The sequence below is a fragment of the Procambarus clarkii genome, chromosome 58, assembly GCF_040958095.1.
Source record: "Procambarus clarkii isolate CNS0578487 chromosome 58, FALCON_Pclarkii_2.0, whole genome shotgun sequence".
Taxonomy (NCBI): domain Eukaryota; kingdom Metazoa; phylum Arthropoda; class Malacostraca; order Decapoda; family Cambaridae; genus Procambarus; species Procambarus clarkii.
In genome coordinates, this window is record NC_091207.1 from 21,835,131 (window position 1) to 21,861,020 (window position 25,890).

The following is a 25,890-nucleotide window of genomic DNA, read 5'->3' on the forward strand; positions in this document are numbered from 1 at the left end:
CGGACAGCACGCTGGACTTGTGATCCTGTGGTCCTGGGTTCGATCCCAGGCGCCGGCGAGAAACAATGGGCAGAGTTTCTTTCACCCTATGCCCCTGTTACCTAGCAGTAAAATAGGTACCTGGGTGTTAGTCAGCTGTCACGGGCTGCTTCCTGGGGGTGGAGGCCTGGTCGAGGACCGGGCCGCGGGGACACTTAAAAAGCTCCGAAATCATCTCAAGATAACCTCAAGATAAGCAGGCTGGGGTAGACACCAGTTCTCAGAGTCCAGTCCCGGTGAACTCCAGGTAAACCGGTTTGTTAGTGTTACCCTCGTTCCTACCAACCCTTCTGCCCCTCTCTGACCATACTTTCCCTTTCTACTCTTTCCTATATTCCTCTCTCTCTCCCCCATATTGGCATTCCTTCCTCTCCCTTTTATTTTTCCCTCTTCTATTTTCTTCCCTACCTCCTTCCCTTATTACCTTGCGGTTTATTTTCTACCACAGACGTGGCCAGACATTTACAATGCTAACCAGCATATATACATTTTCTTCTGTCCTCCATGGACAGGGTTAGAGAAGTGTTAAACATATAGTTCAGGGGTTTATTGAACACTCAACCACAGAAGGTGATTCGGTGCTTTTAAAATGCTAAGCTAACCTACATACGTAAATACATAGATATACAGATTTACGTGTGCCCTACATAAAGTGTTAGATGTGTCTTTTACATAGTGTCATTAATGTACATTCACAAAGGTGAAATGTAATTCTGATCAGCTTCCATATATTCTTTACACCCATACATATACATACACACACAGACACATATACATACATATATACACATATACATATACATACATATATACACATATACATATACCTTGCGGTGAACGGGTCGAGGGGGAGGGGGGTGAGGAATTAGTTCACGCCTAGTTGTGCTTGCGGGAGTTGAGCTTCGGCTCTTACGTCCCGCCTCTCAACTGTTGTACAGATTCCTGAGCCTATTAGGCTATATAATATATACATTTGAAGCTGTGTATGGAGTCAGCCTCCGCCACATCACTGCCTAATGCATTCCATCTGTTAAATACTCTGACACTGGAAAAGTTCTTGGAAAAGAAGTGAGCTCCGTGCGTGTATGTTTAGTGGAGAGAGAGAGACGTGGAAGGATGTGTGTTGTAGGTGTGGCTGATCCATCAGCTTGTGTTCTGGCCTCCAGTTCCAGGAACCATTGTTTGCTTCAGCAGCTTCTCCACTGGCATGCTCGCACTCCAGGTACGGGTGTAGCACGTACACATACACTCTAGGTACGGGTGTAGAAAGTACACACAATCCAGGTACGGGTGTAGCACGTACACACTCCAGGTACGGGTGTAGCACGGACATACACTCCAGGTACGGGTGTAGCACGGACATACACTCCAGGTACGGGTGTAGCACGGACATACACTCCAGGTACGGGTGTAGCACGGACATACACTCCAGGTACGGGTGTAGCACGGACATACACTCCAGGTACGGGTGTAGCACGGACATACACTCCAGGTACGGGTGTAGCACGGACATACACTCCAGGTACGGGTGTAGCACGTACACACACTCCAGGTACGGGTGTAGCACGGACATACACTCCAGGTACGGGTGTAGCACGGACATACACTCCAGGTACGGGTGTAGCACGGACATACACTCCAGGTACGGGTGTAGCACGGACATACACTCCAGGTACGGGTGTAGCACGGACATACACTCCAGGTACGGGTGTAGCACGTACACACACTCCAGGTACGGGTGTAGCACGGACATACACTCCAGGTACGGGTGTAGCACGGACATACACTCCAGGTACGGGTGTAGCACGGACATACACTCCAGGTACGGGTGTAGCACGGACATACACTCCAGGTACGGGTGTAGCACGGACATACACTCCAGGTACGGGTGTAGCACGGACATACACTCCAGGTACGGGTGTAGCACGTACACATACACTCCAGGTACGGGTGTAGCACGTACACACACACTCTAGGTACGGGTGTAGCACGTACACACACTCCGGGTACGGGTGTAGCACGTACACACACTCCGGGTACGGGTGTAGCACGTACACACACTCCGGGTACGGGTGTAGCACGTACACACACTCCGGGTACGGGTGTAGCACGTACACACACTCCGGGTACGGGTGTAGCACGTACACACTCCAGGTACGGGTGTAGCACGTACACACTCCAGGTACGGGTGTAGCACGTACACACCAGGTACGGGTGTAGCACGTACACACTCCAGGTACGGGTGTAGCACGTACACACTCCAGGTACGGGTGTAGCACGTACACTCCAGGTACGGGTGTAGCACGTACACACAATCCAGGTACGGGTGTAGCACGTACACACAATCCAGGTACGGGTGTAGCACGTACACACAATCCAGGTACGGGTGTAGCACGTACACACACTCCAGGTACGGGTGTAGCACGTACACACAATCCAGGTACGGGTGTAGCACGTACACACACTCCGGGTACGGGTGTAGCACGTACACACAATCCAGGTACGGGTGTAGCACGTACACACAATCCAGGTACGGGTGTAGCACGTACACACAATCCAGGTACGGGTGTAGCACGTACACACTCCAGGTACGGGTGTAGCACGTACACACTCCAGGTACGGGTGTAGCACGTACACAATCCAGGTACGGGTGTAGCACGTACACACAATCCAGGTACGGGTGTAGCACGTACACACTCCAGGTACGGGTGTAGCACGTACACACAATCCAGGTACGGGTGTAGCACGTACACACACTCCAGGTACGGGTGTAGCACGTACACACTCCAGGTACGGGTGTAGCACGTACACACACTCCAGGTACGGGTGTAGCACGTACACACTCCAGGTACGGGTGTAGCACGTACACACTCCGGGTACGGGTGTAGCACGTACACACAATCCAGGTACGGGTAGCACGTACACACTCCAGGTACGGGTGTAGCACGTACACACAATCCAGGTACGGGTGTAGCACGTACACATACACTCTAGGTACGGGTGTAGTACGTACACACACTTCGGGTACGGGTGTAGCACGTACACACAATCCAGGTACGGGTGTAGCACGTACACACAATCCAGGTACGGGTGTAGCACGTACACACACTCCAGGTACGGGTGTAGCACGTACACACAATCCAGGTACGGGTGTAGCACGTACACACAATCCAGGTACGGGTGTAGCACGTACACACAATCCAGGTACGGGTGTAGCACGTACACACAATCCAGGTACGGGTGTAGCACGTACACACACTCCAGGTACGGGTGTAGCACGTACACATACACTCTAGGTACGGGTGTAGCACGTACACACAATCCAGGTACGGGTGTAGCACGTACACACAATCCAGGTACGGGTGTAGCACGTACACACAATCCAGGTACGGGTGTAGCACGTACACACACTCCAGGTACGGGTGTAGCACGTACACACTCCAGGTACGGGTGTAGCACGTACACACTCCAGGTACGGGTGTAGCACGTACACACAATCCAGGTACGGGTGTAGCACGTACACATACACTCTAGGTACGGGTGTAGTACGTACACACACTCCGGGTACGGGTGTAGCACGTACACACTCCAGGTACGGGTGTAGCACGTACACACACTCCAGGTACAGGTGTAGCACGTACACACACTCCAGGTACGGGTGTAGCACGTACACACAATCCAGGTACGGGTGTAGCACGTACACACTCCAGGTACGGGTGTAGCACGTACACACACTCCAGGTACGGGTGTAGCACGTACACACACTCCAGGTACGGGTGTAGCACGTACACACTCCAGGTACGGGTGTAGCACGTACACACACTCCAGGTACGGGTGTAGCACGTACACACACTCCAGGTACGGGTGTAGCACGTACACACACTCCAGGTACGGGTGTAGTACGTACACACACTCCGGGTACGGGTGTAGCACGTACACATACTCTAGGTACGGGTGTAGCACGTACACACAATCCAGGTACGGGTGTAGCACGTACACACAATCCAGGTACGGGTGTAGCACGTACACACACTCCAGGTACGGGTGTAGCACGTACACATACACTCTAGGTACGGGTGTAGCACGTACACATACACTCTAGGTACGGGTGTAGCACGTACACACACACTCTAGGTACGGGTGTAGCACGTACACACACTCCAGGTACGGGTGTAGCACGTACACACACTCCAGGTACGGGTGTAGCACGTACACACACTCCAGGTACGGGTGTAGCACGTACACATACACTCTAGGTACGGGTGTAGCACGTACACATACACTAGGTACGGGTGTAGCACGTACACACACACTCTAGGTACGGGTGTAGCACGTACACACACTCCAGGTACGGGTGTAGCACGTACACACACTCCAGGTACGGGTGTAGCACGTACACACACACGTACACACGAGGCTGGGCCTTTCTTATCTCAATAAACATACTTGAACTTGAAGGGTATTAGACCTGGGCTTGTTTACTTAGGTCTAGGACAGGTCTAGGTTTATTTGGGTTGTACAGGTCCTGTTCCACATTTTGGCATGGCTTTTGGGGCACAAGAGCCCGTTTCTGCACATTTGACGAGCAAGTCAAACCTGGCCTCGGGCCGGGCTTGGGGAGTAGAACCCCGTCAAGCAGGTATTAGTATTATGTCTATAAAACATGGGCTTCTGCAGTGCGTTCTGTTGACGATTGGACTGAGCCGTCAATAATACTCTTGAGACAGGATTGTCACTACGTTAGTGGTGGGTATGTACGATACCTGGATGGTGGGGTATAGATAAATTGAAATATCGGTGGTAGGTAGATAACATGTATGTTAGTAAGTTTAATATACAAATTTGCACTCATTTATCATATAAAGAGCGAGCTAATGGGTGTGTGTAACTACAGCTGGTGTAATGAGGAACGAAGTAGTTTGTCTTTGAGCACTGCTCGAGATGTCCAGCTTGGAGCCCAAGTATCACCCTCATGGCTTGGGTGCTCGGGAATGGGGGGGGGGGTATCTTGAGGTTATCTTGAGATGATTTCGGGGCTTTTTAGTGTCCCCGCGGCCCGGTCCTCGACCAGGCCTCCACCCCCAGGAAGCAGCCAGTGACAGCTGACTAACACCCAGGTACCTATTTTACTGCTAGGTAACAGGGGCAAAGGGTGAAAGAAACTCTGCCCATTGTTTCTCGCCGGCGTCTGGGATCAAACCCAGGACCACAGGATCACAAGTCCCGCGTGCTGTCCGCTCGGCCGACCGGCCCCCGGTTGGTGAGGGCAGTGGGTGCTACCCACGATGGCTACCTTTGATGGGTGGAATGTTTTTATTGTAGGTACGGCAGCTGTGGCCGACCTTGTAGTGTGGCTCATAACACGGTGACACTCACCTGAAGGAGAGGCATAGGTGAAGGCAAGTTTAGAAGTGGGAAATACAGTGAGGGGTAGGAAAGCAGGCTTTGCTGTGCGGAAGAGTGGTGGGAGACAGTGAGGGTGGTAGTGAGGACCTAGGGGGGGGGGGGGTAGTAATGGGGTTAGGATAACGGGGTAGGGATGAACACACGGGTCATGGAGGGATGTGGGAGGCAGGTCAACGAAGGACACCCACCCCGGCCACTCCCCTTACTCCTCCATCGTCATCCCCGCTCCTCTCTCTCTCATTCGTTCGTTCGTGTGTTCGTGCTGCAAGTTCTTTTTGTATTTATATTGGTGTAATATTACACGTGTGTGTTGTTCCTTCTGACCTCAGTCTTATCTTCAGTTATCTTCAGATGATTTCGGGGCTTTTTTTTTAGTGTCCCCGCGGCCCGGTCCTCGACCAGGCCTCCACCCCCCAGGAAGCAGCCCGTGACAGCTGACTTACACCCAGGTACCTATTTTACTGCTAGGTAACAGGGGCATAGGGTGAAAGAAACTCTGCCCATTGTTTCTCGCCGGCGCCAGGGGTCGAACCCAGGACCACAGGATCACAAGTGCAGTGTGCTGTCCGCTCGGCCGACCGGCTCCCTTCAGTCTTGTGTGACTGTCGCCACTGTTGTTACTGTGGCGCTCCTCCTGTTGTCTCTCTTGAGAGTAGGTATACAGCTTCTGTTACTGTTGGTGATAGTCACTGTTCTCGTACCGTTACTGCTGTTCTGGCTGCTTGTCCTGTTCCTATTGTTAGGGGGGGGGGGGCTGCCTCGCCTGTAATTGTTGCTGCTGTTGTTCATGCTCATCTGTTGCTGTTTGACTGTTGTCGTTCTTGTCGATGCGTCATATGAGCAGAATACCTGATCAACCGATCTGTGGTGCCTACCTTGGCACCTCGCCAATAGGCCTGGTCAGGAGCCGGGCCGCGAGAAAAGTGACTCCCGGAACCGCCAAATGGTGGGTAGGTAGGTAGTTCTTCTTTCTGGTTGATGCTAATTGGTGGTTTGCGGGTGAGAATTGCAGTGTAGTTGTTCTTGGCGGGTTGTGTGTGACCTTTGACACGGAGCAGCCGGCGCTCTCCAGCGTCTTCCGGGAAAGGTCAGAGTGCTGGGGCTCTCAGGGTCAACATTTACACTCTCAGCAACACTCCCTCCACTTCGTATCCTCCACACACTTATTGTCACCACTCCACAATGCAAACACTGTAATTGAAGCCTATATTTTTTGTAAATAATATATCTAATAATTTACCGCTCCAAGCAACAGCCTCGTGGACCAAACTCTCACAAGTCAAGCCTGGCTCCGGGCCGGGCTTGGAGTAGAAGAACTCCCAGAACCCCATCAACCAGGTACCAACCAGGTTACACTTGGAAAATATTAGAGGAACTGGTTTAAAACCTGCACACAGAGATAACACCATGAGACCAGGAGACATGGCAGGATGTGCAGAATACCCCCGTTGAAGAGCAGAGGTGCAACAGGTACTCTAAGAGAGAACTATCAACATCAGAGGCCCGAGACTGTTCAACATGACGGTGGAAATAGCTTACACTATTTCTTTTTTTAGATGATTTCTATCATTTTGAGATGTATTTTATAGTCTCAATAAACGTACTTGAACTGTTCAGCACGCTTCCACTACACGTAAGAGGCCTAACTGGCTAACCCCTCAGCCAGTTAGGCCGATACCTGGTTGATGGAGTTCTAAGAGTTTTTCTACTCCCCAAGCCCGGCCCGAGGCCAGGCTCGACTTGTGAGAGCTTGGTCCACCAGGCTGTTGCTTGCAGCGGCCCGCAGGCCCACATACCCACCACAGCCCGGTTGGTCCGGCACTCCTTAAAGAAAATTATCTAGTTTTCTCTTAAAGATGTCCACGGTTGTTCCGGCAATATTTCTTGTACTCGCTGGGAGGGTGTTGAACAACCGCGGACCTCTGATGTTTATACAGTGTTCTCTGATTGTGCCTATGGCACCTCTGCTCTTCACTGGTTCTATTCTGCATTTTCTTCCATATCGTTCACTCCAGTACGTTGTTATTTTACTGTGTAGATTTGGTACTTGGCCCTCCAGTATCTTCCATGTGTATATTATTTGATCTCTCTCGTGTCCTTTCTAGTGAGTACATTTGGAGAGCTTTGAGACGATCCCAATAATTTAGGTGCTTTATCGCGTCTATGCGTGCCGTATATGTTCTCTGTATTCCCTCTATTTCAGCAATCTCTCCTGCTCTGAAGGGGGAAGTGAGTACTGATCATCACCCAAGACGGGACAGTACAAGTGATTTGAAGAGTACAACCATTGTGATGGGATCCCTGAATTTGAAATTTCTCGTAATCCATCCGATCATTTTTCTGGCTGACGCAATACTTGCTTGGTTATGCTCCTTAAACCTTAGGTCGTCAGACATCATTATTCCCAAATCCTTTACATGCTGTTTTCCTACTATGGGCACATTTGATTGTGTTTTGTACCCTGTATTATGTTTAAGGTCCTAATTTTTGCCGTATTTGAGTACCTAGAATTTATCAATGTTAAAATCATGTTATTTTCTGCTCCCCAATGGAAAACTTTAATAATATATGCTTGTAGGTTGTCAGGGTCTTCAGCAGAGATAATTTTCATGGTGATTTTTGTATCATCTGCAAAAGATATGAAGCTGTGACTTGTATTTTTGTTTATATCTGATATGAGAATAAGGAAAAGCAGTGGTGCAAGGACTGTACCCTGAGGTACAGGGCTTTTAACCTCCCACTATCGTCATGATGGTGGGGAGGTGCGTGTATGGGAGATAGTGGGGAGGTGCGTGTATGGGAGATAGTGGGGAGGTGCGTGTATGGGAGATAGTGGGGAGGTGCGTGTATGAGAGATAGTGGGGAGGTGCGTATATGAGAGAGAGTAGGGAAGTGGGTGGGTGTGTGATGAGTGAAGTGGTACAATCATTGCCTCACTCCTCCAACAATTGCCTGTCCTCAGCATCCGTGTTGCTCCATCTGTCTCAATCACAGCATCCTATACGCACCTCCTGGCTCATGCTGACGTCCCGCTCTTGCTGCTGAGGCTATTGTTGTTGTTGCTGCTACTGTTGTTGCTGCTGTTGTTGCTGCTGCTGTTGTTGATGCTGCTGTTGTTGATGCTGCTGTTGTTGATGCTGCTGTTGTTGATGCTGATGTTGGTGCTACTGATGCTGTTGATGGTGTCCCTGCTGATGGTGTGACTCTCAAGGTGTTGTGGTAACTAGGGGGTCGACCCATTGACCAGGAAGGTCGTACGTCAAACAAAATGTGTTTCAAATCAAAACAAAACAAACCGCATTAAATTTGGTGTTGTTATCTTGAGATGATTTACGGGCTTAGCGTCTGCACTAAGTGCCTTTGATGCCCAACTCCTCTCATATTGGGGGCATTGTTGTCAACACTTGGGGCGTTTATTGTCCCAAGTCAAGCATGTTATTGTGTACTTTATGATGTGTTAATAATGTGGTGGTGTTGTAGTTGTGTGATAATGGTGCATTGTTGTGTGTGTTGCAGGTGTCGAACTTGAGGAAGGTGTTGCAGGGCATCGTGGACTACTACCAGGAGCAACTCAACCAGAACATCAAGCACTTCCCTCTGCCCGACCTCAACAAGATAGGTCAGTCCTCCCTCTTATACCGTTTTCTTTCCCTCCTTCTCTTTGGTCTCCTTCTCTCTTCACCTTATTTTTTTGAAGTTTTGATGGCCATTTGTAAGGTGTTTTGAAGTGTTGTATTTGTCACGTGACGTCAAGACGTGCTCCTTAGCCTAACGTTGTCCCACTGAGGCCAACGACAGACCTTCCCCAGGATAGATAACAACATAAGAACAAAGGTAACTGGCAGAAGGCCTATTGGCCCATACGAGGCAGCTCCTATCTATAACTACCCAATCCCACTCACAACCCACAACAGTGATCCAAGTTCCATCTGACCTGTAGAGGGTTTCCGGAACCCCCTATAGGTAAGGCCCCAGCAGTATGGCGGAGGGAGAGGGAGGCGCTGCCAGGGAGAGAGACAGCCAGAGAGAGAGACAGCCAGAGAGAGAGACAGCCAGAGAGAGACAGCCAGAGAGAGAGACAGCCAGAGAGAGAGACAGCCAGAGAGAGAGAGACAGCCAGAGAGAGAGAGACAGCCAGAGAGAGAGACAGCCAGAGAGAGAGAGACAGCCAGAGAGAGAGACAGCCAGAGAGAGAGAGACAGCCAGAGAGAGAGAGACAGCCAGAGAGAGAGAGACAGCCAGAGAGAGAGAGACAGCCAGAGAGAGAGAGACAGCCAGAGAGAGAGAGACAGCCAGAGAGAGAGAGACAGCCAGAGAGAGAGAGACAGCCAGAGAGAGAGAGACAGCCAGAGAGAGAGAGACAGCCAGAGAGAGAGAGACAGCCAGAGAGAGAGAGACAGCCAGAGAGAGAGAGACAGCCAGAGAGAGAGAGACAGCCAGAGAGAGAGAGACAGCCAGAGAGAGAGAGACAGCCAGAGAGAGAGAGACAGCCAGAGAGAGAGAGACAGCCAGAGAGAGAGAGACAGCCAGAGAGAGAGAGACAGCCAGAGAGAGAGAGACAGCCAGAGAGAGAGAGACAGCCAGAGAGAGAGAGACAGCCAGAGAGAGAGAGACAGCCAGAGAGAGAGAGACAGCCAGAGAGAGAGAGACAGCCAGAGAGAGAGAGACAGCCAGAGAGAGAGAGACAGCCAGAGAGAGAGAGACAGCCAGAGAGAGAGAGACAGCCAGAGAGAGAGAGACAGCCAGAGAGAGAGAGACAGCCAGAGAGAGAGAGACAGCCAGAGAGAGAGAGACAGCCAGAGAGAGAGAGACAGCCAGAGAGAGAGAGACAGCCAGAGAGAGAGAGACAGCCAGAGAGAGAGAGACAGCCAGAGAGAGAGAGACAGCCAGAGAGAGAGACAGCCAGAGAGAGAGAGAGAGACAGAGACAGACAGACACACACACACACACACATATACATACATACATACATACATACATACATACATACATACATACATACATACATACATTACAGAAGATGGTGATGCCTGTTGGGGGCGGCGTGGACCCTGCAGCAGGTAGGTGGTGACGCCACACCGTGGCTGCTGCTGCTCTTATTAACGGGGATTTGATTATACTAAAGGGGTAAAGAAAGCTACGAGTGATGTGTGGTTACACGGTGGAGCGGGGGGTTAATGTTGATGTTATCTGGTTACTCCAGGGAATGATAGGCAAGATATCATCCCACACGAGATCTGAAAAACTATAATGACGTTATTTTGTTTCGGCGCGAGGCAGAAGTGGGTAATATTCCCCCCCCCCCCCCCCCCTCTCCCTCTATCCCCCCAACCATCACCCCCCCTACTCTATCCCCCCAACCATCACCCCCACCCTCTATCCCCCAACCATCACCCCCCCCCCCTTTTCTCTTCCAACGTTATAATTCTGTAGGGTAATTGGAATAATGGGGGGGGGGGGGGTAGTGTGTTTGAAGTGGTGGTTGGAGTCTTGCTTACATTGGGTGTCATTTGCTGAGCGTGGAAGGACTAGGGGGGGTCATTCTCCCTCATGGGGTTTGAAACCCTGGTTTGTGTGCCTCGGAGAGGCTGCAGGATCCAGTAAGTTCAGTAGAACTTCGGTTGCAACTCCTTTTGACCATGTCGTAGCTCAGGCGATTAAGGCAGCGTCTGGGATGCTCTCGGACGCAGGTTCGAATCTTCGTCACGGCCCTTGTGGATTTGTTCATTCCCTGTTTGGTAGGAATATGTGGAGGTATTAACGCCCCTCACCCCCCCCCCATCTTGCTCAATCTCCCACCTACACGCTCAGCAACATTTACTACAAAAGCGAACTTAATAATGATACTACAAACAAAAGTACAGAATATTGTAAACTTTATATATGTGGCAAACTAAAATCAAAACCTAATATTATGTAGTATAATAAGGTAGCATAATCTGCACTACAGTAGATGGTACAAGTCTAACACGAACTTTTCAATGTTGTTATAGGTACAGCATAAGCAGGAGGATAGGTGTTGCCCCGCGTTGTTGTTGTCGTTGTTGTTATAGATTCACCTACTCGGAACAAGTTCCAAGTAGCACGGGCTATGGTGAGCCCGTAGTGGACTTACCTGGCACAGGAGCGGGGCTCGATAACAAGAACTTTGCTTGGTCAATATAGGGAGGGAGGGAGCCGTGTTTGCCCCCGCCCCTCCAGTATTATTTAACATCTCCTGACATTTGCGTAATAGAGACGAAACAATGGTAAGTGACATTATACTGTATAGGACATTGATGGGAAAATAACACATACTGTGATTGTTACTGAACATTGTGGTAAATAGTTAAAGGTCTCTCGCCACTTTGTGCACGACAACAGTGCCACAAAACCTTGCCACGATCATCAAATATCATAACTCATAAAAGGAACGGATGAAGGCCACAGGACTAACAACAATGTAAACCAGATATGACAGGGCGGATCTCATTGAAACTTTTAAAATACTGAACAAGTTAGAGGATGTTGGACTATTTCTTCCAAAGGTCAGGTGTAACATACACGAGGAGCAACGGTTTCAAGCTCAACAAGCCGCAATGTAGGACTGGGAACACAAGCTTTTTCACCCCCAGCGTTATAAACCCATGGAACGGCCTACCCACCCAAGCCGTAAATGCCAAAACTATGTTGAGTTTTAAAATCTACATGGAAAAGATCATAAAGGCAAATAGGGGGGGCCCTTTGACAAGCCACTGACTTCCTGTCCTCTTCGAGGCCACTAGGGGTTAGTGGCCCCTCAGGAAAATCAAGTAAATATCATATGAACGTGAAGAAAACACTCAATGTATATGTAAGTGTATTAAAAAACAAATTTTCGGACGTTACCTTGTATAGAAAGTATCCCTGGTCAGAACAGTGTATATAGTACCCTGAGAAAGGATGTAGGTGTCATATCTGGAGAACACATACAGGGGCATTGCATTACTTACTGCAATGTGAAGCCCTGAGCATGAAACTTAACATTAATCCAACGACAGCAGCTCCATTAGATGGAAAATCCACAGCGACTACAGTGATTAGAAAAGCAGGTGAAGAAAGGGACACACTAGTAAACACTGTGGTTGTACATCCATCACCAAGCTAATGTTATTAAAACAAGACTAAAACTAGTGCGCTTAAATAGGTTTCCTCCTATTTAAGTGCACTATTTCCTCCTCCTAGGTGGGGTTTCCTCCTTTTCCTTAAAGGAGGAAACCTCACCTCCATTTAAAAGTTTGACCCAAATATCACAGTAACAAGGTTATCGTGAATAACCGAACTCAGTTACGTGTTCACTATAGCCCGTGAAACATGAACATTTCGTTTTGAGTAGCTAAATCTTAAACAGCAGCAGCAGTAGTACAGGTTACTTGTGTATGGGTGTGTGTTTATATATATATGTGTGTGTGTATATATATATATATATATATATATATATATATATATATAAATATATATATATATATATATATATATATAAATATATATATATATATATATATATATATATATATATATATATATATATATATATATATATATATATATATATAATACACACACTACAAGAGATCTAAGAATCTTGTAGACACAATCGACATGATAAAGGTGCAAGACGGAGCGAAACATCTTCGTCTCATCATCTTAAGTTGTGGGATATAGTCTTTATATCTTGAGCCACGTTATTGTGACCCATCGTCTACAGTCTTGTACAGCCACTAGCGCACACAACGTCTCGGGCAGGTCCTTAATCTTAATTTTCCCCGGAATACGACCCGCCAAGTCGTTTACCAACCAGGTACCCATTCACTGCTGGGTGAACAGAGGCGTACAGTTAAGGATTGGCGCCTAGTCGATCCTCTCCGGAGAGGCTACGAACCCAGGTCAAATCGCTCATGAGGCGTGGGGCGAGTGTGTTACCACTGCGCCACGGGTGATTGCTTAATGATTCAACCACTATGGCATTGTAGTAAGACTTAAGCCACAATCGAAACTAATTGTCTTTAAATACTTAATCGTCTCTCACTTAATATGACGTCACAGGTAATTAAACACAAGTAGGAAAAGGATATGAAATATAATGAAAGTGGCACCCTCCCCCCCCCCTCAATCCTGCCTAGACTTGACGTCATTTTTATGACAAGGATATGACGTCATATGGTAATCAGGGAATGACGTTATATGATAATCAGAGAAGGACCTGACGTCATAAGATAACACCACTAAGCTAAGCATTGTTTTAGATACAGCCAACAAATTGGATATACCAACTGAATATGTACAGGTAATATTAACCAAGTGCACCCGTAGATAACAACAAGAACTAACTGTACACACACCAATAACAACAAAGCATACTTAGAGGCTACTGGTGTTGGTGGCTAACAACTGGGTAGTTAGTCTCCCACCATAGACACCCGACTCCCCATAAACAACATGGACGCAAGCAACCGAAATTGTAGTCATTGCAAGAAGCACCTTAAACAACCAACAGGTATTACCCGTTGTGTGTGTAACAGTAGGCTTCACGTTGCTTGTGCGGGTGGGAATACAACTAAAGGTCTGCGAGAATGCCATTTTCTCTCTGGGTGTGTAACAAAGATATGCCAGTTTGGAACATTTATCGCACGCTCAATAATATACACTTAATATACACCTGGAAGATACTGGAGGGCCAAGTACCAAATCTACACAGTAAAATAACAACGTACTGGAGTGAACGATATGGAAGAAAATGCAGAATAGAACCAGTGAAGAGCAGAGGTGCCATAGGCACAATCAGAGAACACTGTATAAACATCAGAGGTCCGCGGTTGTTCAACGTCCTCCCAGCGACTATAAGAAATATTGCCGGACCAACCGGGCTGTAGTGGGTATGTGGGCCTGCGGGCCGCTCCAAGCAACAGCCTGGTGGACCAAACTCTCACAAGTCGAGCCTGGCCTCGGGCCGGGCTTGGGGAGTAGAAGAACTCCCAGAACCCCATCAACCAGGTATCAACCAGGTATCACAATACCGTGATGCATCAAATGAACAAATCCACGAGGTTCGATTTCTCGTCACGGCTCTTGTGGATTTGTTCAAACTCTGACAAGTCAAGCCTGCAGTGTGCTAACGTTACGCCCCTCCCTACTACTACTACGACTACTACTCGCCTTGAGCCGTGGCATGTATGGCGACCCTGACCATACATGGAACAACCTTGGGGGCGTTAGGCAGCCTTGACGCACTTCAACATTTATACCAAACCACTCACAACACGCTCTCGCTTCATTCATAAAAACTAAACCATTTACAAACAAAATTGTTTCGGTAGAAAACACGGAAAACCACAAACACATCAGAACAGAAAAAAGTCTTGCAATCGCCTACGGGAAACATTCGACAGTGACAAATTTCAAGAACTTGGTTGTGAAGAAATAAACTCGTTCTGTTTTCAGGACACAACACAAAATACAGTAGACTTTGAACATGGTTGTAAATCAATTAGTGAATCGTGATCAAGGAAACGCTAACATGGTGAAGCATCAGATGAACTGTTAGAAGAACTCTTAGCCTGTAAACAAGTCGCGGAAGTCGTGCCCTCCAGATTAAAAAAGCAAAAATAAGTGGGGGCAGGGGGGAATGATGTCCCAACTTTAATGTTTAACTGGTTTAATGAATATAAATAAAACTTGACATCAATGAAGAAAATGACTGGGTGGATTGTAAAAGCCTTCAGTACAAGGAATGTCACTCTAGTGGACCTACTGTCTTATAACACGGGTTTTGTAGCTTGGAATACTGGCCAGTTCCCGCGTCCTGTCTCAAGACGCGGGAGGTGGCCAAGACTGAAGGTTTCCAGAGATCCCAGATTATTAGACTGTCACAAAGCACCCAAAGTGTAGCCTATAGAATAGAGACGAGAGAATTATCACATCTCCCACTCTCACTGAACGATATCCAAACCTCTGATAATATAACTGATATTAACACGAACACAGAAGACTGAATTTTTATTATTATTATTATTATTATTTTCTACCACAGACGTAACCACACATTTACAATGCTAACATCATATATACATTTTTTCATGTGGCCTCCATGGACTGTGAAGGGTAATTGACAACATTTCCATGCACTCGGGAACGCAGTATTCACAAAGACATATATCAATGAAAAATGAAAAAGGTGACAATGAAAAAGGATATAACGTTTTAGTAAATAAAATTATAGTTAACAGTAACATAAACATATATTGTTACGAGGGGAAATAAGTGAAATTAGTTACGTGATAGTAAGTTGTTCCTCGTGTGGTGATTATCTTGAGGTTATCTTGATGATTCCGGGGATTTTTAGTGTCCCCGCGGCCCGGTCCTCGACTAGGCCTCCACCCCTAGGAAGCAGCCCGTGACAACTGACTAACACCCAGGTACCTATTTTACTGCTAGGTAACAGGGGCATAGGGTGACTGAGAGATCTGTAACAGCTCTCTAGGAAGCGCTTAAGGTCAGGATTTGCTTTGTTGTTCAGAGTTTTATTAATATAGAGAACTCTTGAGAATATGTGCAGAGACTTGATAATCGGGGAGCCGGTCGGCCGAGCGGACAGCACGCTGGACTTCTGATCCTGTAGTCCTGGGTTCGATCCCAGGCGCCGGCGAGAAACAATGGGCAAAGTTTCTTTCACCCTATGCCCCTGTTACCTGGCAGTAAAATAGGTACCTGGGTGTTAGTCAGCTGTCACGGGATGCTTCCTGAGGGTGGAGGCCTGGTCGAGGACCGGGCCGCGGGGACACTAAAAGCCCTGAAATCATCTCAAGATAACCTCAAGATATCTCAAGATAACCTCAACATGTTCAGTTTCAGTAAGGGGAGCCGAGTTGTCTGGGACTGGAGTTTATTGTTCTAATTGCTGATTTATGTCGAGTAATTAAGGGTGGGAGGTAATTAAGGTTGGTCGATCCATATGCACAGATACTCCGGGAAAGATATGGATAAAAGAGCGAATAATTTCAGAGTTACTATCTTGAGGTTATCTTGAGATGATTTCGGGGCTTTAGTGTCCCCGCGGCCCGGTCCTCGACCAGGCCTCCACCCCCATTAAGCAGCCCGTGACAGCTGACTAACTCCCAGGTACCTATTTACTGCTAGGTAACAGGGGCATTCAGGGTGAAAGAAACTTTGCCCATTTGTTTCTGCCTCGTGCGGGAATCGAACCCGCGCCACAGAATTACGAGTCCTGCGCGCTATCCACCAGGCTACAAGGCCCTACTAAGGCAGAGTTACCAAACAATATGTAAAAAGTGTTTTCGATGTTAAGGGGAAGCTTGTTAGCAGTCAGCCACAAATGGTCTTTATTTAGTTAAGTTTTCACTGTGTCATTTAGAATAAATGGTCAGCATGGATGAAAATGAAAGCTGTGTCAAGTATGTCCCTGTGGGACGCTAGTGTTAATTGGCAGAGTGGGAGAAGTAGCATCGTTCCCAGAAACATACTACTGCCTCTCACTGTGAAAGAGAAAACATGCACTCTCTTGAACATTATATTGTAGAATGTCCCATATTGACTGACTTTCGCCCTCCTGGGCTAAGGTATGCTGAACTCTGTAATTACTATATGAGTACTGGAACACTTGATGATATATTGAACTTGTACCCAAGATTAACCATGTAATGTATCAATTATACAATGTATGTATGTGATGTAACTATATAACCTGAGCTTGTAAAAACACCTTCATCATCTTCAGTGATTAAGTGCTTAATTGCACACTAGTTTCTCTATCAGCTATCTCACCCTGTCAGAGTAAAAGAGACAAATGTATGTGAATGCATGTGTACTCACCTAATTGTACTCACCTAATTGTGCTTGCGGGGGTTGAGCTTTGGCTCTTTGGTCCCGCCTCTCAACTGTCAATCAACTGGTGTACAGATTCCTGAGCCTACTGGGCTCTATCATATCTATATTTGAAACTGTGTATGGAGTCAGCCTCCACCACATCACTTCCTAGTGCATTCCATTTATTAACTACTCTGACACTGAAAAAATTCTTTCTAACGTCTCTGTGGCTCATCTGGGTACTAAGTTTCCACCTGTGTCCCCTTGTTCGTGTCCCACCCGTGCTGAAGAGTTTGTCTTTGTCCACCCTGTCAATTCCACTGAGAATTTTGTAGGTGGTTATCATGTCTCCCCTTACTCTTCTGTTTTCCAGGGATGAGGGGTTCAGCTCCTTTAGCCTTTCCTCGTAGCTCAATCCTCTCAGTTCCGGGACGAGCCTGGTGGCATACCGCTGAATCTTCTCTAACTTTGTCTTGTGTTTAACTAGGTATGGACTCCAGGCTGGAGCTGCATACTCCAGGATTGGTCTTACATAAGTGGTATACAGGGTTCTGAAAGATTCCTTACACAAGTTTCTGAAGGCAGTTCTTATGTTGGCCAGTCTAGCATATGCCGCTGATGATATTCTTTTGATGTGGGCCTCTGGGGACAGGTTCGGTGTGATATCAACCCCCAGATCCTTCTCTCTATTTGATTCTTGCAGGATTTCCCCTCCCAGATGATACCTTGTGTTCAGCCTCCTGCTCCCTTCGACTAATTTCATCACCTTACACTTTCCCGAGTTGAACTTCAGCAGCCATTTTCTAGACCATTCCTCCAGTTTATCCAGGTCATCCTGTAGTCTCTGTCTATCTTCATCCGTCTTGATTCTTCTCATAAGTTTTGCATCATCAGCAAACATCGAGAGGAATGAGTCTATACCCTCTGGAAGATCGTTCACATATATAAGAAACAGGATGGGTCCAAGTACTGAGCCCTGTGGGACTCCGCTGGTGACATCTCGCCACTCTGATGTCTTCCCCCTCACCGTTACTCGCTGTTTCCTGTTGCTTAAGTACTCCCTTATCCACTGGAGCACCTTCCCTTTTACTCCTGCCTGTTGCTCCAACTTTTTTAACAGCCTTTTATGGGGTACTGTGTCGAAGGCTTTTTGGCAATCCAGGAAAATGCAGTCGGCCCACCCTTCTCTTTCCTGCCTAATTTTCGTTGCCTGGTCATAAAATTCTATTAAACCTGTGAGGCACGATTTACCATCTCTGAACCCATGTTGGTGGTGCGTTACAAAGTTATTTCTCTCCAGATGCTCTACGAGTGTAGAGTGTGTGTATATATGTATGTATATATGTATATGTACGTATGTGTGTGTGTGTGTGTATATATGTGTATAAAGTATATATGGAAGCTGATCAGAATTACATTTCACCTTTGTAAATGCACATTAATGACACTATGTAAAAGACACATCGAACACTTTATGTAGGGTATACATAAATATGTGTATCTATGTACTTACGTATGTAGGTTAGCTTAGCATTTTAAAAGCACCGAATCACCTTCTGTGGTTGATTGTTCAATAAACCCTTGAACTATATGTTTAACACATCTCTAACCCTGTTCATGGAGGACAGAAGAAAATATATATATGCTGGTTAGCATTGTAAATGTGTGGCCACGTCTGTGGTAGAAAAAAAATGAGGTAAGATTGCAGGTACTGAAGGGAGTGACCTCTGACTTCACTGTGTTAGAATTTGAGAAGTTTATTGTGGTAAAGTGTGAAACCTGATGTAGGTCGACAAATAACCTGGGATACTGTTGACCAGACCACACACTAGAAGTTGAAGGGACGACGACGTTTCGGTCCGTTAAGCCACCTCTTGGGTGGCTTAATCTTCATCAATCAATCAATATAGATTAAAGCGTGGTGGTGGTGAACAAGGGCTGGTATTTCAGAAAGGTTACTTAATTTAGTTTTAAGCGAGAGGAGAGAGAGAGTACCTGTCCCAGGCTGAGACTAGGGATAGCTCCTAGTGGTTTGATTGATTGATGATTGATAAAGATTAAGCCACCACAAAAGGTGGCACGGGCATGAATAGCCCGTAAGTGGTGGCCCTTTTGAGCCATTACCAGTATCAAGAGGTGATACTGGAGATCTGTAGAGGTGCGACTGCACCCAGCGTGACGGGAGATGTTTCCCGTGAATGTGTCTATGGAAGTTTTCAGAGGTAGCTCCTTAAGTACCCTGCCCAAACCGGGTGGAGTGACCTCCCCCCCCCAAACCCCCAAAAGAGTTGGGGGGGGGGGGAAGAGGTGGCCAAGAACCTGGCTTAACGGGCTTCTCCGAAAAGCCCCGCGGCGAGGACACGGCTTATTGCCTTTTCTCTGAAAATCCCCCGTCGATGACGCGTATTATTTTTGTCGAGAGGGAACTAGACATGGTTAATGAATGGCTGACCAGCCAGCAAGAGCCTTACAGCTCAGGGCAGCAGTACCAGACAAGCCTGGCGACAGCAAAGTTCTGGAAAGCAACCACGATTCCCCTCGCTACGTACCTGCTCCCGGTCCGTGTGTATACTAGCCTAATTGCCCTTGCGGGGGTTGAGTTTCGGCTGTTTGGTCCCGCCTCTCAACTGGTGTACAGATTCTTGAGCCTACTGGGCTCTATCAAATCTACATTTGAAACTGTGTGTGTGTGTTGGCTGGGTTGTATGCTTGTGTTCCCCCATAAAGCTCCACGAGACCATATAGACACTGACCTTTCTCACACGCTTTCGCATAACCCGTTGTTCCGTTATCGTCTGAATATATATTTCTACGTGTTATTTAAATACACGCACTATCACGGAGGCTGGAGTGAGAGGCGGTGGATGGCTGCCCGCGCCCCGTTAGCCTCTCCTTCTCGCGCCCTCCACAGTTGGCTGGCGGCCCAGCAAGACGCCATTATTGCTCTATACTTTATTGTGGCTCTCTGAAATGTTCTTCGTCTCTCTCTCTCACAGTCTTCAGGTGGTGGTGGTGCACCAGGAGGTTACTGGAGCTACCCGTGAACTACTGTGGTGGTGCACCAGGAGGTTACTGGAGCTACCCGTGAACTACTGTGGTGGTGGTGGTGCACCAGGAGGTTACTGGAGCTACCCGTGAACTACTGTGGTGGTGCACCAGGAGGTTACTGGAGCTACCCGTGAACTACTGTGGTGGTGCACCAGGAGGTTACTGGAGCTACCCGTGAACTACTGTGGTGGTGCACCAGGAGGTTACTGGAGCTACCCGTGAACTACTGTGGTGGTGCACCAGGTGGTTACTGGAGCTACCAGTGAACTACTGTGGTGGTGGTGCCTTGCGTAGTGAAGAATGGGGGGAGGTGGGGGCGGGCAGTGTGTGTGTGGGGAGCCATATAAGGTGGGGAGAATGGGGGGGGGGGGTCGTGCAGTTTACCTGTGCCTGGCTGGGCACACCTGGCCCCCACCTTATCCGGCGCCATCTCATCACACCTAACCCTTATTTGTACCCTACTATATTTGGCGCCGGCTCACTTGCCCTAACCTTATACGGAGTCATCTTACCCGGCCTCCCCCTCCCCTTCCCTGGCCTCTCCCTTCCCTGGCCTCTCCCTTCCCTGGCCTCCCCCTCCCCTGGCCTCCCCCTCCCCTGGCCTCCCCCTTCCCTGGCCTCCCCCTCCCCTGGCCTCCCATTCCCTGGCCTCCCTCCCCTCCCCTTCCCCTGGCCTCCCTCCCCTTCCCCTGGCCTCCCTCCCCTCCCTGGCCTCCCCTTCCCCTGGCCTCCCCTTCCCCTGGCCTCCCCCTCCCCTGGCCTCCCCCTCCCCTGGCCTCCCCCTCCCCTGGCCTCCCCCTCCCCTAGCCTCCCCCTTCCCCTGTCCTCCCCCTGGCCTCCCCCTCCCCTTCCCCTGGCCTCCCCTTCCCCTGGCCTCCCCTTCCCTTGGCCTCCCCTTCAAGGCCTGCCCTTCAAGGCCTCCCCTTCCCCTGGCCTCCCCTTCCCCTGGCCTCCCCTTCCCCTGGCCTCCCCTTCCCCTGGCCTCCCCTTCCCCTGGCCTCCCCTTCCCTTGGCCTCCCCTTCCCCTGGCCTCCCATCCCCTGGCCTCCCCTCCCCTCCCCTTGGCCTCCCATCCCCTGGCCTCCCCTCCCCCTGGCCTCCCCTCCCCCTGGCCTCCCCTCCCTTGGCCTCCCCTGGCCTCCCAGGGGAGGGGAATATGCTCTAGCCACATACCACTAAGACAAAAATGAGGTAAAGATGTAAATTAGAACAAGAACGGCGTTCCCTCTATAGGCAAAGAAAACGAATCATATAATAACTGGAGCGACCCACTCTATTCCCTGAACAACATGCTCTTCTATGTTGACATATATACAAGAGTTGTTACATTCTTGTAGAGCCACTAGTACGCGTAGCGTTTCGGGCAGGTCCCTGGAATACGATCCCCGCCGCGAAGAATCGTTGTTACAACCAAGTACACATTTTACTGTTGAGTTAAACAGAGGCTTCAGTTAAGGATTTGCGTCCAGTAAATCCTCCCCGGCCAGGATATGAACCCATGACAAAGCGCTCGCGGAACGCCAGGCGAGTGTCTCACCACTACACCACGGAGACTGCTAATGTTGTTCGCTCTTCACTCTTTTTGCTCTTCTATGTAGAGGAACAGGAACGATTGAGCTACAGCTGCAAGAATCTGATAAAACCCAGAAGAATGAGAGAGCAAAACGCCATTAGTGAAATAGTTGCTCAAAATACTTTTTTTGTTATGTTAAAAGGAGAACAAGAGACTACATCTAGCATTAGGCCTCTGCGTAAGGGAGATGGAATGTCTCGGATGAGAAAGAAATTAGTGCAATATTGAGGCTTCAGTACAATTATGTTATCAGTTAACCCCTGAACACACTGAAGACCAAGAATTCAAATGAATTCTTCATGAATGTGACACCAACATGAACCACATATCAGATGTTGCCCTAACTCCACCGGACTTTGAAGCAGTCATAGACAGCATGCCCCTGCACTCTGTACTAGGCCCAGACTCCTGGAATTCTATTCATCAAGAATTACAAAAAAAAACAACAACAGGCCTTTAACATGGAGCCAAGATGCTGGTGTTATCTCCGATATACTTGATGCAGAAGAGAGAGCACCACTCCATATAGGAAGAAATAAGGCACAGGTATACCATTATGGACTGATAGCACTAACATTATATACCATAACAATCGTTGAAGGATTGCTAAGAAGCAAGATCTCAAAAGAGAATCAGAGTGTGTACATAACCCCGGACAACACGGGTTCAGAACAGGACGCTCCTGCCTCCCACAGTTACTAGACCACTATGCCATGGTCTTAGATGCCGTGGAAGACCAACAAAACGCTGGTGTAATACACCCGGTGGGGAGAGGGGAGGGGAGCCCGTCGGCCGAGCTGACAGCACGCTGGATTTGTGATCCTGTGGTCCCGGGTTCGATCCCAGGCGTCGGCGAGAAACAATGGGCAGAGTTTCTTTCACCCTATGCCCCTGTTACCTAGCAGTAAAATAGGTACCTGGGTGTTAGTCAACTGTCACGGGCTGCTTCATGGGGGTGGAGGCCTGGTCGAGGACCGGGCCGCGGGAACACTAAAGCCCCGAAATCATCTCAAGATAACCTCAAGAATCTCAAGATAACCCACAAATTTCGCGAAAGTTCTCGACAAGTGGTAATATTGCACATAAAAGGAATTACTGCCCAAGTAGGAAGATCAATCCTTAATTTCCTACCGAACAGAAGGCAGATGTTACAGTCAATAAAGTAAAGGCCGGATGATCCACCGTGAAGACCTGGCCCCCAGGGTTGTCATTGTTCCGCTGCTCGTACTCATCCTGGTGTCAGACAAGGACAACGACTCAAACTTATCGTATTGTGTCATCCATTGTAGATAACGTTGGTATCGTTGGCAGATAATACACAGGACACGGTAAACCTCCAAACTGTAAATCAGGTCTTTTATTGCACCACATAAAATGTATTTAATGAAGGTAAATTCCGGCTCGCGTACCGTGGATAAATGTATATAATAAAACGGTAACCACACATAAAACGAAGTCAAAGCTCACGATTGAGATCAAAAACTGTATAACAGACTTGGGAGTAATCATGTTGGAAGACCTTACTTTTAGAGAGCACAATTAAGTAGCTGCCACATCTGGAAGAAAAGTGACAGGTTGAATAATGAGAACCTTTCAAACAAAAAGTGCTATAAGAAATGATACTTTTAAAGACGCTAGTGCTCTCTAGAGTGGAGTACTGCTGCACAATGACAGTCCCTTTCAGAGCTGGAGAAATTGCTGACCTGGAGAGCGTGCAGAGATCCTTTACTGTTAGAATCCACTCAATGAAACAATCTAAATTATTGGAACCTATTCATATGCTTAAATCTGTATTCACTAGACCGCAAGCGGGAGAGATACATAATTTACTCTTGGAAAATATTTATATAACTGGTGCCAAATCTGCACCCGGAAATAAACTCCACATGAGACCAGGAGGCATGGCAGGATGTGCAGAATACCCCTGTTGTAAAGCAGAGGTGCAATAGGTACTCTTGAGAGACAATTCTATCATCATAAGCGACCAACAGTTTTCAACACATACTGAACATAAGGCGCATAACTTGTCACACTTTTCCCGGTGTTGAAAATAGAAGTTGATAAACATCTCTATAGAATATCGGATCATGCGGAGTGTGAGCATACGTCAGGCAGGGGGGAGCAGCTGCGCCTTACAGCCTAATTCACCTCACCATCCAAGAGGCCTCGTCAGAAACAGGGGCCCTGAGATGTTGATCCTCGGAACCAACACAAGGTTGTTCTATGAAGTGACACTAGAATGGTGGTGGTTCTATGAAGTGACACTAGAATGGTGGTGGTTCTATAAAGTGACACTAAAATGGTGGTGGTTCTATAAAGTGACACTAAAATGGTGGTGGTTCTATAAAGTGACACTAAAATGGTGGTGGTTCTATAAAGTGACACTAAAATGGTGGTGGTTCTATAAAGTGACACTAAAATGGTGGTGGTTCTATAAAGTGACACTAGAACTATAAGTTATAGCATAAAGTTGCCACTATAACGCATGCAGTGTTGACGAAGACATCACAACGGAATCGGCGGGAGATTGACTGGTCAGGAAGTCAAGTTCTGGGAATATCGCCGGTCTCCAGACACCGAGACATCTCCCATTTGTAATGGAATTTCGTCGGTATAACCATGTGTATTATGAATTAATATTCTAACAGCAATAGAATAACAGCCCTGGCACCCGGATGTCGCCCCCGCGGGTGTCCGGAGTAGTGTTGGGTTTGGCCGAGACGGGCGCCAGGTATCCCAAGGTTTGGCGGCGCGATTATCTGGTATCTCTGAGTGTTAAGATCTGGCAGTGTAGGGGTGTACCAGTACTTTCGAGTGATGTTTTCATATTGGTTAGTGACTTAGTTATTTCCATGCGTTGAAAATCGGACACCTATTGCCGGTGACTCGTTTAATTCTCTTACCGTTGAGGTCTGATGTTAACATTCAAGGTAGCATGGCGGGTTTGCCTTATGTCTGTGGTATTTACAATTGATTTGAAGACTCGTTTGGGTTGGGTGTCCGGATGCCGGAATCTGGAGCCGACTTCGGAACCGGCCTCCGGACATCTGTAAGTCCTGCCCATAATGCCCTGTGGTCTCCGTGGTGTAGTGGTAAGACACTCGCCTGGCGTTCCGCGAGCGCTATGTCATGGGTTCGTATCCTGGCCGGGGAGGATTTACTGGGCGCAATTCCTTAACTGTAGCCTCTGTTTAACGCAACAGTAAAATGTGTACTTGGATGAAAAAAACGATTCTTCGCGGCGGGGATCGTATTCCAGGGACTTGCCCGAAACGCTACGCGTACTAGTGGCTGTACAAGAATGTAACAACTCTCGTATATATCTCAAAAAAAAAATGTGTTTAGTCTAATGTACTGTACTTACTCTACTGCACTTCCGTCTGGACAATCTAACGCACTTCGGGGCCTCTTGATATATATATATATATATATATATATATATATATATATATATATATATATATATATATATATATATATATATATATATATATATATATAAATAAAGGGATAGATATGGAGAGATAGAGTTGGGTGAAAAACCTTGGTGGAGTGAAATTGAAGTTTTCACAGCTGTTGGGTCAAGGGAGTAATGAAGAGTCAAGACTCTTTTTGTGAGTCAAATGTTGAGGTGGTGGTGTTGTGTGATTGAGGTGGTGAAGGTTATGCTGGAGGGAGGTGGAGGCATGGGCGTGATGAGCCCCGTCACACCGTCACCCCGGCGTACGTCCTTGATGAGCTGCATGAATGATGGTACAGTGATCAACGTTTCCTGTGTACACCTCTCGCTCTCACACTCCCCCATCGTGTTGCCCCGGGACCAGCTCCATCTTCTGGGTCCCCGACCCGTACGCCCAGTAGGCCCAGGAATGGGTACATCTGTTTATTGACGGTTGAGAGGCGCCACCACAGAGCCAAAGCTCAACCCCCGCAAGCACAACTAGGTGGGTACTCCTACGCACACACCACCTATCCATACATGC

General features: G+C 47.9%; 1 protein-coding gene across 2 annotated transcripts in view; it reads left to right on the top strand.

Moving 5' to 3' along the window:
* LOC123767894 (hook microtubule tethering protein) overlaps positions 1-25,890 on the top strand; it is a 269,532-nt gene that overhangs the window by 106,820 nt on the left and 136,822 nt on the right. For both annotated transcript variants that reach the window (XM_045757969.2, XM_045757968.2), the window contains exon 4: positions 8,962-9,064. In XM_045757969.2, the coding sequence (XP_045613925.1) occupies positions 8,962-9,064 (103 nt within the window). The remainder of the gene's footprint in view (positions 1-8,961; positions 9,065-25,890) is intronic.